The following is a 14,868-nucleotide window of genomic DNA, read 5'->3' as shown; positions in this document are numbered from 1 at the left end:
ATTATATGGGTACACATCAAAAGTCTTTTACTGTCATAGAAATCAAAATATTAAATCACAGGACTAAATTTTGACATTAATTATAGTGGATATGCTGAACATAATTATTTTAATTTAATATAAGTGATAAGTAGCTGTTTCCCATTACTCTTCAGAGGATAAGCAGGTGCAGAAAAGGATGGGATAATATTATGTTAAATTAAAACTGCCTTTTTCAAAGAGCATTGAAAATTGATTTTAAATAAGCTGTTTAATAGTTAAATACATAATCAATGTTCTATTTTGTATATTTCTCTGTAATTTAGGCATTAATTACAATGAACATGAATATCATCCATAAAATTATATATATAATGGATCTATATTATATTATCCTATACTTGCTTCTTCAAAAAAAGCATTTACCTCTTTTGCCTCTATAAAAATATAAATGCTCTATGGAAAAAGATGATGCCAGTTTTGACAGAACCACTGATTATGAACATTAGAAAAATTCTTTCACTACAATTATGAAGAAGAAAGTAGTAGTAGTAGTAGTAGTAGTAGTAGTAGTAGTAGTAGTAGTAGTAGTAGTAAATAATTCTTAAAAAATTCTACATTGCAAATTAAGTTTATGTTATTGTGACTACTATGATCATCTCAGTGCTTACCATTCCCTCATCATTGCTACTGTATGTTTCTGTAGGAATGGCAATCCACAATCCATTCTCTTGGATCTCCCCCCCTCCTCCCCCTCTCTCTCCCCCTCCCCCTCGTGTGTGTGTGTGGTGTGTGTGTGTATGTAAGTTCAGCACTCAAGTCTTTCTCCTTTTTCTGCTTCCTTTCTATTTAAATTAATTATATTCTTTACTGCTGTGTTTTAATAAGGCAATTAAAGCACTTCTACTTTTTTATATGGTGCATAAATCTTTGTATGCAATTTTATTTCATGGTTTTGTCACAACGTCCTTAGGATTCTTTCAAAGCCCTCTTGATCAAGCTTGTCATGGTTCAGCCAAATCCCTTTTTTAACCAATTATTTATTCTGAAGTAGAAGGCAACTCACAGATACGAATACCACCTGAGCCCCATATTTTTGAACTTCTTGTCTAGAAGTTATAAGGTGATACAGGCATTATCAGTTTATCTCCACACATATTAGTAGAAGGGATCACTGTCAGTGAATTTGATAAGCACTGGAAATTGTTCTGTCACATCCATGCTTCTGACAGATCGCACTCTTCACAAGTCACTGCGTTCAATCAGCATGTTTGTTTCAGCAGTAAATTGTCAAATATCACAATTCTTCTCTTTACCTTCCTTCAGGATGCAGATAACATCTCTTATTCTGATACACAAAGAAGAGACACTTTAATAATATGCACAGAGGCTGTCATATTTTCAGAAATAACTATACGGGTCCTTTGTCTTATAGCAGAGTGTTTTCTCTAGATATTATTGGGAATAAAATGAGTTAATTTTTATTCATACACTATGTTTTATCATTCATCTACTACGTATAGAAACCCTGATCATGATAAACTGTTTAAAGAATTAGCGGAGCTGACTGGATTAAAAAGCTTGATATGATGCTTGTTGGAAAAGGCACTGCTTTCTTGATTGCCTTCCTCCCCCATACACTTATAGTAAGAAAACAAACAAACAAAAGCTTGGACAGAACACATAATTTCCTCCATCCCTTCACAACATTTACCAGAAAAATCAAGTATGCCAACTGGCTTTTCTACCAATTAGTCTTGAAGTTCTGAAAAAAAAAAAGAAAGCTGTTCCTCACTGGGTGAACAATCATAGTTGCAATATTTTTCCTCTTAATTAAATAAAGAACTCTAGCAACTGGTGCTAGAGAAATGAACCTCTAATCATTCCCAAAGTTTTTCTTCAGACTAATATTTTCTCCAGCATTTTAAATAGTTTTTTAAATTAAAAATTTATATTGCTAAATTTTAGCTTTCTATATTATTTCCTCATGCTTTTGTTCTTAGAGCATCAGTTTCAAGTGCAATGAATGGTATTTCAGAACTGTTGATAATTCTTGTTAGCAGGATATGTTTCACTCTGTAATCTATAACGAGAGTTGGAAAAATATCTCTTTGATGTAAGAGCTGATGTGTCTTTATTAGAGAATTTGTTGTTTTTAATGTGTTTGCCCTTACAGTTTAATCATTGCTAACACACTGATATCACACTCCATAAACCCCTAAATTGGTTTGACCTTCATATGGCAACATTCCTCCCACGCGTTCCTTGGCTCATTACCGAAAAGCACTACCTCAGTTAAAGTGCAGTTGTCAAGACAGAACACCAAAAATATTATTATTTCGTTTTACACTATCATTAAATTCACATTTTAAAATAATTTAGATAGGTTTAAAAGAAACTTATCCCTTATACAGGATGAGAATAAGGACTAAATAGCAGGATCATAACATGATGCCTCATATCATAAGATGATGATAAGATTTTTATTTTTGAGTTTAAAACTTGATAAGAAAAATACTGATGAAACAGAATCTTTGGGCTTAAAGATAATTTACCCATTTGGTTGTGTAGCAGAAATTATCCTCATCCAGCCAGTCCAAGCAGTTAACTACTGGGTGCATTAATAAAGCATAGCTTCTAATTAATAAATTGAACAATGCAACAGAATATAAGAATATAAGAAATTAATTCACTGATCTCTCTGAACTGGGCAGAGGTGATCCTGTAAAGTTAATTAAGAAGAGTTAATAAAAGCACATAAAGTGTTAGAAAAACACCTGAATTATATAGTCTTCTGTATGTATAACTTTTACAGTAATAGAAGGTTGGCCTAAAGTTAATATGTTTTAACTCAAGTGACATTTTTTGAAACTTTTACTATAGCAAGAATTCAGCTGAGAGGTCACAATAATTTAAATTAATTCTCTGGGTATTTCTTCCTGGAAAAGGGATGGATGGATGAATCAGAAATAAATTTCGATGCAGTTGGTTCAACCATCCAAATTCTGTATTTTAAAAAAAATACAGTTGCATTTTCTTTTAAATTTTGCTTTTTTATTTTTTTATTGCAATGCAGTGCAACTTTTTGATTTGAAAGTTCTAATATTATATTATTCCTGTATTTTATTAGCAAATATTATCCTCAATAAAAACTTCTTTTTAAAAGTGTGTATGTATATAGGAAAAGAAATGAAAGATTTCTGTACTTCTATATTTTATATTAACTTATTTCATAATCATAGTTTCAAGTTCATACAGGTGTTGAGCTGATAAGTAATTAGGAACTATTTCATTTCAGCATACTGAATCTAATAACTTATACATTTTATAAATCTTATAAAAATACACTGCTGGACAAAATTGAATTTGTATTTTTTGCCTCTATTATCAAATACTTTTTTATAATTAATATGAATGTTAAAACAATTATTTTTCAAAGGATTTACTTTTGACTTAAACTTCTGTGAATTTTGCATGGAATAATAATATTTTGTCGGCATCCAAGACAGTTTTGGATGTAATGTTTTGACAAATGTTGTTCATACAAGACTGAATTTTTAATAATATATAAAATGCACATTGGTTGACATATTGAGAAAATGGCTAATCTCATAGTCACTTCTGAAAGCTACTCCAGACAAATGAAAAAGAATAAATTAGCTTTTTTTCATTTTTTTCATTTGAGCTTTTAAAATAAAGAATGACTTGCTGCAGCTAAAATATCTTTGAGTATAATCCCTTTTCAATCCTATTTTTTTTCTTGTAAGGAATGTGTTCTTGTGCATCTCTCCTTTCCATGTGCTGTTATTCTCTATAATTAGCAACATACACACCTGTCTTTAGGCTGTCATGTAATCTTGTAACTCTATGCAAATAAATAGAGTATAACTGATTTGATATGATTTATTTTTTGATGGAATTACAATTGAGAATTATTAAAGAAGGGTTATGCAGTTGGATGTAGTGAAACGTGTGTGTTAACTCCTATTGGTTCAGTTAAAAATCCTGGTTTTAAATAATATCTATATTAATAACGTTTCACATTATTGCATTCTGATCTTTATGTAGGAAGGCAATGCACTACATACAAATATTAATGAACATGTTTTCCCCCCTCTTTTTCAGTTATTTTTATTTCAATTGCTGCGAGGACTTTCGTACATCCACCACCGTTACATTTTGCACAGGGATCTGAAACCCCAAAATCTTCTGATCAGTGACACTGGGGAGTTGAAACTGGCAGATTTTGGTAGGCAAGCCATTAATTACAAGATTATTTGATAATGATGTAAGCAATGTTGAAAGATGGCTTGAGCACTTCTCTTCTTAGTTACAGTACAAGTTGACTTTGGCCATCATACCAGTAGAGAAAATGAAACAGGTAATGCAGAAAGTTCATATGTCTTTGATTTAGTCTGCCTTTATTTTTTCACTTCAAGGGAGCATACAGTACGTCCGCTTCCTATTCCCATAAAATACTGAAATATCTTTCATCTTTCATATTTGATTGTGTGCCATCTAGTTGGTTTTAATAGCCCTATAGATTTCCTTCAGGTTGTCCTGTCTCCATCTTTGCCTTTCGGGTCTTGTAACAGTGCACCCATTGCCACTGACATTGAGTCCATCTGTCTTGTTGCTGATCATCCCCTTCTTCCATTTGAGTATTAAAGAGATCATTTGAAAACCTAGAATGCATAGCTGCAAGGTTTTAGTTATCACAGGATTTTAAATCAAAGACATATTTTACAGGAGAAAAACATTAATATTTTTTCAAATAGGGAAAAAGTATATAAATACAGTTTTCAAACCATAAATATTCGCCTATCTAGAAGACTCACTCATAACAATATCAGTAATATTATATACAAAAGAAATGCAAACATACATATATACATACATACATACGTACATGCATACAGACATATCCAGTATGTGTGTGCTGAATATATGTTTCATTTTATTGATTTTACTACTTAAGCAAAATTGTTGTTAAGTGATATGAGAGAGACTGCAAAGATCATTTTTGCTGCCATTTTATTCAGATAAAATTTTCTCATATAGTATTCTGTGCCTGACCCATTTTTGCCATTCTTCCCCCTTTGCGGGACAGATTATTTGAGCAAACTATTTCTTCCTTAGCTGTTTTTGTCCTCAGACAGCTAAAAAAGTGTTTTTCTAAAATATGCTAGCTAAAGGTTAACAAGCTCAACCATGTGACCTTAATAAATAGAAAGAACCTCTGCCTCCCTTTCAGTTGCTGCCTAAAACTGATCACAACATAGTCATTTTCACACTGGAGGTGCTTGTTGCCCTAAATGCCCATTGGTTGGAAAATGAACTTTAATTTCTTTTTAATTACAGTCATATTTGCAAACAATCATTCTTTGGGCAGTTGCTAAATGAAGATAACTGTGTAGCACTTTCTTTACAAACTATTTTTTCCAAGTCAGATTTGTTCTGTTTCAGATTTCTAAGTAATACATATAAGTATAATATCTTATTGTTCCTGAGTTTCATACTAATTATAATAGGATGCTGTTTAATGCGGAACTAGACAAATTTGGTCCTGTATGGGTTATTTCAGGATAGTCTCATTTATTTTTGGTATATTATGGTCTCATTAATAACAGAATATTAGGGCCATTTTCCTGATTTCTAGCCAATTAAATTACATCTTCATAATTTAAATCCATTGTTTCTTGTTATCTTCTGAACAATTCTGTAAATTCTTCTAAATTATAGCCTTTCAGATACTAGAAGAGAACTATCATGACTCTCTGCAGTGTCTCTTCTCCAAGATAAACATCCCTATACCTTTAGGGATAAACATCCCTATACCTCCTGCTCTCTGATACTCCTCATTTTGTCAATGTCTTTCTCATCACCATCAAACAGACCAACCAGTCTGTAGTTACCAAGGCCTGATTTCCCCCCTCTTTTTGAAGATATTTTCTGTTCTTTTCCCCCAGTAATTGACCTCTGTGATCATAGAATGATTATTGAGAACCAGAATGGTTTTTTTAAATTACTGTTGAAAAATAACCTTACAAAGGTAGATAATGTTAATTTAAAATTAATTTTGTTTAATAAACTACCCCTGATATGGTGTATTTATACTTTTTTATTCATTTATTTGTATCCCACCTTTATTATGTTTACCAATAACTCAAGATGGTAAGCATATCCAACTCATCTTCTTCCCCCCATTTTTTCCACAGTAATAAACTTGTAGGGTGGGTGGGGTGGGCTGAAAAAGAGTGGCCTAGAAAGTCATCTAGCTGACTTTCGGATAAGGTGGGACATGAATTCATGATATCAGGCTTTCTAGCCTGGTGCCTTAACCACTAGACCAAATATTAACACTATTCACTGGTATTGATAATGTAGAAATATATTTAATTGCATTCTTAATGTCATAAATGTTGTTAGTACACAGTCATTTAATTGGCATTAGATGTCTTTGAATATGCGGTATAAGTAGCGTAAATAATAGCATTTATTATTTTCTTGAGAAATTTTATTGAACATATGATAACTTGACAATTAGATGATATGCAAAGTTCTAACTATTACTCTTCTTGTTGCTGTAAAGAATTGAGGTGTAGCAGCAGGATGCCTCCTTAGTGACCTTTTTATTAATTTTAAACCCCTTCACATAATTGTCATGAAATTATCCATATAAATCCAGGCCAAAATTGCCAAAGGTTGGCTGTTCACTATATTATTTTTTGCTTTTACTGTCACTTGAAAATTTAAAAAGTTTCCCTATCTACCAATATCAGGAACCCTGACTATAAAAATATGCGTGGCTTCCTGTGGTGTAACCATGGAAATAGACAAGACATCCTTAAACAAAGTGATTGCACATGCTGTGCTAATTAATCCTGTCCTACAGTTTTCCCTCAGCTGGAAGAAGCAGTGAGATAAATTTTGGATGGGGATCCATGTATGGATTCACAAATAATATGAAATATGTTGCCATTATTGGAAACGCCAATAATGATATAATGGACGCTTATTTGTAACATTGAAAATCTTAAAGTAAATGCAGGCTTTTAGGTTTTTGGTGATGCTATAATATAATGACAATTAATACAACTGTTTCTAAGATGCTGAACTATTGTTTGATAACTCAGATTGCTGGTCATGAGAGTGTAATTACTTAAATAATTTAGGCCTGTTATATCGTAGTTGCGTATTTCTTGAATATTTAATTACTTTGTTCTTCCTTATGACCACCTATAATTTACTTTTGTTTTTAAAAACGATGTTAAATGTAGCAAATATTTAAATATTTCACTTAAAGCAAAAGGACAAAATATTGCAGTGTGCCTTGAAATTTCTGCCTCCAGATGTCCGGTACTTTTGTTTTGTTTTTTGTTTTGTATCTTCAAGTCAGTCTTAGCTCCTGGCAACTGCTTGAACAAATTTTTGAAGATTTCTTCAGAAGATGCTAGATTGCCTGCTTCCTAAGCTTGAGAGTACAGTAACTGGCCCAAAGGCACCCAGCTGGCTTTATGTGTAAGACAGGACTAAAACTCACAGTTTTCCAACCTACATCAAATTAGTTCTCTTTAATAAGACTAGAGAAAAAACACTAATATTTAAAAATCTGCATTACTTTAGAGCTAATTTCATAATTTTTAAGGCATATATTTTTTAATAATGAAATTATTTAAGAACAGTGCTTATAATTGCTACTATGATATTGTTCCATATTTTTCTAAGTATGCTAATTGAAAAATAAGATATTGAATAATTTTAAAACATGGTTTAAAAACTGCAGTGGAATAGCTGAGCTCACGTTGATTGAAAATAAAAGACTGATAGCTCTTCAGTCCCAACTTCATTTTCTGCTTTGGACGATAGTCTCAGTAGATCCTACCAATGGTAGGTACCATATAAGGGCACATCATCTAAATGTCTTTCCCAACATCTGTATGGGACAGGATTAGGGATCTTGCAACTTACATTGCCAAGTTTCAAATGCAGGGAAAAAAGAAGTAATAATTTCTGCATCCAAATAGAATAGGTGCAGACAACTAGATAATGTAACTCTTGATCCTGTCATTGGAAGGCAGAATAATCTCATAAGAGATAAATAAAATTAACTTTATTTAAAATATTTATTTAAAATTTGAGATAATAAAATATAAGTAAATTGGTAAAAAACAAATTGTAGAATTACTCAAGCAACAATGCTATTGTTGACAACTTAAAAAGAAGATTTGAAAAGAAGATTCAGCGAATTAGGCAGTCCTCAAAATGCTACTGCCTTCTACAAATAGTCTCCGTGCTAGATGGGAAAATATTACAATTTAGTATTTAATAATTACATTATAAAATTTAATGATATTTGCCATCTTCAAATCCTGCTGTGTTCTCTCCTCATGGTGATTTCCTAGAAAGAATGAATAAAGAACTTTGGATTTGCATGCCAAGAGTATACTATATATCCCCATAAGGGTCACTCAGCCCCTGATCATCTTCCCAGATGTCCAGCTAAGCAATAACCTATTTCTGGACTTATACTGAGAAAATTACATAGAAAGAAAATATGGGATGATTTATAATGTAATACCAGATGATGAACCTCTCAGATCAGATGGCACATGCTACTGAGAAAAGCTGAGGATTTTTCGGTGTGCTAATGATATGGTTGAGTTAAGGTTTTTCGAAAGTTTAATTGGTGGTATTGCCATGTAGGGGAAAAAATCTGAAACTGAAACACAGGGGACAGGGAGCATAAGAAGCATGAACATGGGGAAGATCAACACAGTAAAAGAATAAATAAATGAAATTTAGAAATGACATCTTGGGTATCATAAAATTAGAAATGGGCCTGAGATGGACATTTCAGATGGAAAAATTACATTATTTATTACTTAGGACATGAAAAGCTAAGAACGAATGGTGTTCCTTATATTGCTAGGCAGTGGTGGGTTTCAAATCCTGTTGCAACCGGTACAGTTGGAACGGGGCCGGTGGCGTCTTCATGGATGCCCACAGTGCGCGCACACACATACAATGTGTGCATGCTTCTTAGTGCATCCATGACGCTCCAGCTGCTCCGTGGAGCATCACGCAGGCAGTGTACACGCCATGCACGTGCGCGGTAGCACAGAAGCTTTAAAACACAGGTAAGGAGCTTGGGCGGGTGGGTGGGCCCTCGGGAGCACTGTACCGGAAGGGTATCCAGTGCTCCGGGCTGGCTTCGGTACACGCCTGCAACTCACCACTGGTATAGCAAGAACAATTTTTAAAAGATGCCTTTATTATTTTTATAATTCTACATGGTAAACATACCTAATACTCCTTCTTCCTATTTTTCCTACAACCACAACCCTGTGAGTTCAGCCTGAGTGTGTGATTAGCCCAAAGTGAATTTTTATATCTAAAGCAAGACTGGAACTCACTTTCCTGGGTCTAGCTTTTAGTCTTAACCAATAGAATGCAATCAATGACTGTCAAACAGAAGAATACAATAAGATGACAGAACAAATTTTGGAAAATGTCAAGGACATTAAAGAAGCCAAAGCCAAGGACAAAAATGTCAAAAAGGAACTTAAAAAAGAATTTAAGAGAGAAGTTGGAAGAGACAAGAAGAAGTATTACAATACCATATGTCAAAACATAGAAGATAGAAAAATAAGCCTGGCGAAAAAAAATCTTTCAAAAAAAATTTCTGAAATGAAAATGAGATTCCAAGCTTCAACTGATATGTTAAAAAACACCAATAGACAGGTTTAATTTCAAAGAAATCAAACAAAAATTAAATGAGATATGGAAATACTGTACATCTTACTGTACCTTACAATTTTTTTTCCTATTTATAAGAATCTCTGGTATTAAAGTTAGAACAGCATTCCAGTCATTACTTAGTCAGAAGAGTACAGGAACCGATGTAATACTCATAGAAACATAGCAAACAACAGAAGTAAAGGTTCTAATCAGGCCAGGAAATCTGGAGAATAACAGAATGGTCAACAAATTTGAAGAATTCAACCTATTTTCTAATACCCACCCAAAAAAATAAAAAATAAAATACTGTGTGCAAATTATCATACTATATCCTAAATTTCACATACTTACAAAATAAGGTTTAGGATTGTCTAATGGAGATTGAAGCCCTATATATAAAATGCTGGATGTTCATAGTGGTGATTATCTGGATTATTCTTCAATTCTCTGCACTTTCCCTCGTCTTAAAAATTCAATGGCTGTACAAGTAGCATTAATTTCTTCTGATTCCTAGCCCTTTTTAAAAAAAACACCCAACATATTTTCTTCATCTCTAATGGAGAGGGAAGGGAAGACTCGGATTACTCTGATTCTGAACTTTCAGAATATGATAGAGTATCTTTCTTCTGGGTGTATATTTTGTGTCTGATGCAGTAGCTTTTGCAGGCTACAGCCACAATAAAAATATGTTATAATTGTGCATTTCTTCAAATAATCTTTTAAAAACAGCAGTAAATTCAAAGTTATACTTGCTTTTGTGAGCAATTTTTGGAAGAAATATAATCTTTCTCAAATTGCTAATGGTAGTATCCTGTTTCCCCCAAAATAACATTTCCCCGGATAATAAATCCAATTGGGCTTTAGAGCGTATGCGCTAAAATATGCTTTTCCCCCAAAATAAGCCCTCCCTAAAAATATTGCAACACAGCAGCAGCCATGAGGTGATCATGCTTGCCGCCTCCTGCACCTGAAAAATAAGACGACTTCCCTGAAAATAAGGTCAAGTCCTTATTTTGGGGGAATCACGGTACTAGTATTCAGACATAGCAGCTTTATTTCTATGTTTTTTGCCAAATTACCAAAATATGTTTTCATTTAATAATGGTCATTTTAAAAGAAATATGACTAGTCAAGCACACTTTAATAATACATTAACTTTATTCAGCTATTCTGGTTATTTTAGGAAACAAAATTTTAAAAATGATAGCATAGTTGCCATATAGTAGTACAGTATTCTATATAACAAAGCATAATGCCTGCTTGATTTGTTGAATGGCATACATCAGTAAAGGCAATTCTACTACTTCCCACAATTCTTTCCACTACCTCTACACTCACCTCTCCACAGTTTTAATCATTTATTCATGAGTTCCCATTTGCATCAACCTGCAGTGAGATTTAAGAAGAAGAAATTTAAGAAGAAAATATAAATATTTTAATTTTTGATGTTCCACATATCTTTACCTGTCAAGACAGTTCTAGATACCTATCTTATGGACTTCGAAGAATAATACATTATATGGATTAAATGTTAAAATAGTAGAGAAATTAAAAAAAAAATCATACTTTAAGTTCCAATATAATTTATGCCTGAAGCTTGAAATGATTCTAGTGTAAAATAGATAAAATATAATATTTTTCTTGTTGTTTTGGTTATATTCTTTATTTTAGATGCTGATTCTTAGGGATATATCTGCATGATTATATTTAATAGTTATCTTTAGCAGTTTCTAAATGATATCTATTATATTTTCTGTCTTCTGTTTAATTATGGACACCAGATCTTTTAAAAAGATGGTAATGATGACAAATCTTATTGTTGCAATCTCTATTTTGAGTTTTCATTATGTTTTACAATGATTGAATGATAGAAATGAATATTAGTTTTCTTTGATTAAAATAACATACAGTTATCAAAACATGTCTTTCAAGCAGTGTTGTGAGCATGATTATTAAAGGCACATCAGTTATTTTTTAATCTTTCTATTGTTGTATTTGCATTATTCCTTAGGTCTTGCAAGAGCTAAATCTGTCCCTAGTCACACATACTCTAATGAAGTGGTAACCCTATGGTATCGACCTCCAGATGTTCTCTTAGGCTCAACAGAATATTCCACTTGCCTCGATATGTGGTAAGAATGCATCACTTTTACAGAAACCATATATCATGGACATATTATTTAGTCAAGTTTTATATTTTACAAGTTATGATGGTAGTTACTGGATACCTATCTAGAAACCCAATGGGACAATGAATTCAGTGAACAGTAATCAATATGATGCTCTTTATTTGTGTAGTGCTTTTGTAATTTCTACTGAAAGAAGATTGAAAGGGAACAAATTGTCCGACTGTTTAATTTCATTCAGTTATTTTAGCCCATTTCTCAAACCTATCAAGCTTTTTGTGGATTTTATTTACTGCCATCTAAGCATTTGATAAAATCGTTCCAGTTTTCATTTAAACGATTTTCCATTTGGGGATTATTTTTTCTTCCTTTAAGTAAAGGAAGAATCATATATAACACCAATCACAATAATAGGACATTGGAATGGCATTCTCTAAGCAGCACCTATTGAGGCTCAATCAGCCTTGGGGGCTGAACTTCACTTGCCAGATCAGATGGAAGGAGACTAGAACAGTGTCACTTATTAACAGAAAAAGCTTCACCACTTTCATTGTACTGCTTTAGAGTGTCTTGAAGGCTTTTGTTTATCAAATTTTAAAATGTAGCTTTCCTTGGAATATTTTTACAACTACTCAGTCTGTACATGGAAGAAATTGTATAACTACTGATGGTTTTATCTTCAGCTTTTAAAATGTAGAAGCAATGTTTTGAAGATGGGGCAATTAACATTTCTGCTAAGTTCCAAGCATCCAGGCTCCTGGTAGTAAGTACAGTGGAACAAAATAGCTGTTGTTATATATTTTTTCACCAACCAAATTTTAGGAAATCAAGAGTGCTAGATTTGAAAGGATTTTTTCCCCTTTCTTCACTGTATCTATTATCAAACAGAAATAAAAGACTGCATTCTGCTTCCATATTCACTTTCTTTGTATTGCCAAGGGAGGAGAAGAGGGTGAGGGTAAATTACACTAATCGGCATGGAAGTAGAATGTTACTGTTTCATTTTCATTTTCTGAAATCAATTTTCATGTTGTTTAATTAGAATAAACACATTTTTCTTTACCATCTGTGCTTGAAAATTACTATGCATGATATTGCAGTTAGCCTTCTATAGCAAATTGTAAAAAATTTGATTTGTTTCTGGGGTCCAACAGCAAAAAGCAAGGGAGTTTGAATCCAACATTACCTATATGACTAAGTTTATCTACTTTCTTTGTAGATAAACATATTTCTGTTTACTGTAGCATAACTGAAGAGAAAATTTGGGTGATAAGCTTAACTTGAGTAGAAATTCTATGTTCATTTGTTTTTTGTTTTTGTTTGGATTCCTAAAGTTCCTGCATTATGCTAAAGTTATGTCCAAAAATATGATTCTAATATTAACAGACAACATTTCTCTTAAGATTGTTGTTCTGGGAATGTTCTGTTTTTGTGGTCATGAAAATGTAATTTCATATCATTGATTTTCTTTTAGGATAGTGAAAATGGTATGTACATATTAATTGAATGTTGTCATTCATTCAGACTAAAAATGACTAGCAGTTTTTCTTTTTGAAAATATTTTTTTTAATTTTTGGTTAGACAGACAAACACAACACAAAAAAATAAAATAAAATCATCTTTCGTTACATATTGTAGAAGTGTGTCGATTGGTTACATATAACTTTCATGTATCTCTTCCACAGTCATTACTTATAATTCATATCACTTTGTATATTTTAAATCAAAAATCTTTATATATCTTACTACCCACAATTCTCATTTGACTATAATCCTTTTGCATAAAATAATCCAAAATTGAAAAACACAACCACATAATGACATTTCATTAATTATTTCTAATATCATCCAATAATATTACACCTTTATAACATGTTCTAAGTAAGAATTAATTATAATTGATAACAAAGTTTCTAATCCTCTTTTCCAAGTCACTGTTTACTATTTGTATCCCAATATCTTTTATTGAGCCAGTACACACACACACACACACATATGTGTGTGTGTGTGTGGTTTGTTAAGTACATCCCTTGTCATTTTGTTATTATAATTGTTATTTATTAATAGAAATTCATTCGCTAATTATATCAGGTTACTTCTCTTCAAACCAACACATGTGTGTACCTTGTTATCATTATCAATTATTTATTTAACATATCACTCTAAAGATTACTAAATTACTAATCACTAATCATTGCTTATAATTCAAATCACATGTATTTTAAATCAAAAATCTTTATATATCTTACTATCAACATACCACGCTTCTCATTTGACTGTGGTTGTTTTAACATCCTTTTGCATGAAATAGTCCAAAATTTAAAAAAACACAAGCACATCGTAGCATTTCATTAATTATTTCTAATATCATCTAATACATTATCCCTTTATAGCATGTTCTAAGTAAAAATTAATTATGTTTGATAACAAGGTTTCTAATCCTCCTTTCTAAATCGCTGTTTACAATTTATATCCCAATTTCTTTTATTAAACCAGTACACACACAAACACACACACACACATACATACATATTTCACTATATCCCTTGTCATTTCATTGTTATTGTTATAGATATTATTTATTAACAAAAAATCATTCGCTAATTATATCAAATTTCCTCTCATCAAACCAACACATGTATGTACCTTATTATCCTTATCAATTGTTTATTTAACATAGCACTCTAGAAATTACTAAATTACTAATCACTAATTACTAAAATTAGCTAATTTTTTATTATCAACTTTCATATATCAGTCTGTTACAATGTTTGTTTTCATTTAGCTGCCACTCGAACTCTTCAAAGTCCAACATGGCTAGGGGAATGAGCAGTGGAAGTGGCAGCTGGCCACCCAGGCAGCAAGTGCTTCCTTGCTCCCTTGAGCGCCCGAGCTGGCCAGTCACGCTCGCCTTTCCCTCTGCTGCTGCAGCTTCCCTTCTGGAGCAGCAGAACTGCAGAGGAGGAATGCCGGAGAAAGAAAAGGAGGCATTAGGAATCCTTGTGCGCACAGCCGCCACCTT

At 32.4% G+C, this 14,868-nt stretch overlaps 1 protein-coding gene across 4 annotated transcripts in view; it reads left to right on the top strand.

Annotated features, from left to right (window-relative positions):
* The window catches only part of CDK14 (cyclin dependent kinase 14), a 250,999-nt gene that overhangs the window by 143,659 nt on the left and 92,472 nt on the right, over nt 1-14,868 (top strand). For all 4 annotated transcript variants that reach the window (XM_087712624.1, XM_087712626.1, XM_087712627.1 and 1 more), the window contains 2 exons: nt 4,105-4,228; nt 11,732-11,852. In XM_087712624.1, the coding sequence (XP_087568750.1) occupies nt 4,105-4,228; nt 11,732-11,852 (245 nt within the window). The remainder of the gene's footprint in view (nt 1-4,104; nt 4,229-11,731; nt 11,853-14,868) is intronic.

The sequence above is a fragment of the Thamnophis sirtalis genome, unplaced genomic scaffold (assembly GCF_051295495.1).
Source record: "Thamnophis sirtalis isolate CommonGarterSnake01/CBP01778 unplaced genomic scaffold, rThaSir2_p1.2 scaffold_4, whole genome shotgun sequence".
Lineage (NCBI taxonomy): Eukaryota > Metazoa > Chordata > Lepidosauria > Squamata > Natricidae > Thamnophis > Thamnophis sirtalis.
Note: the sequence above shows the minus strand (reverse complement) of the source record. Positions and strands in the feature narration are given on the sequence as shown.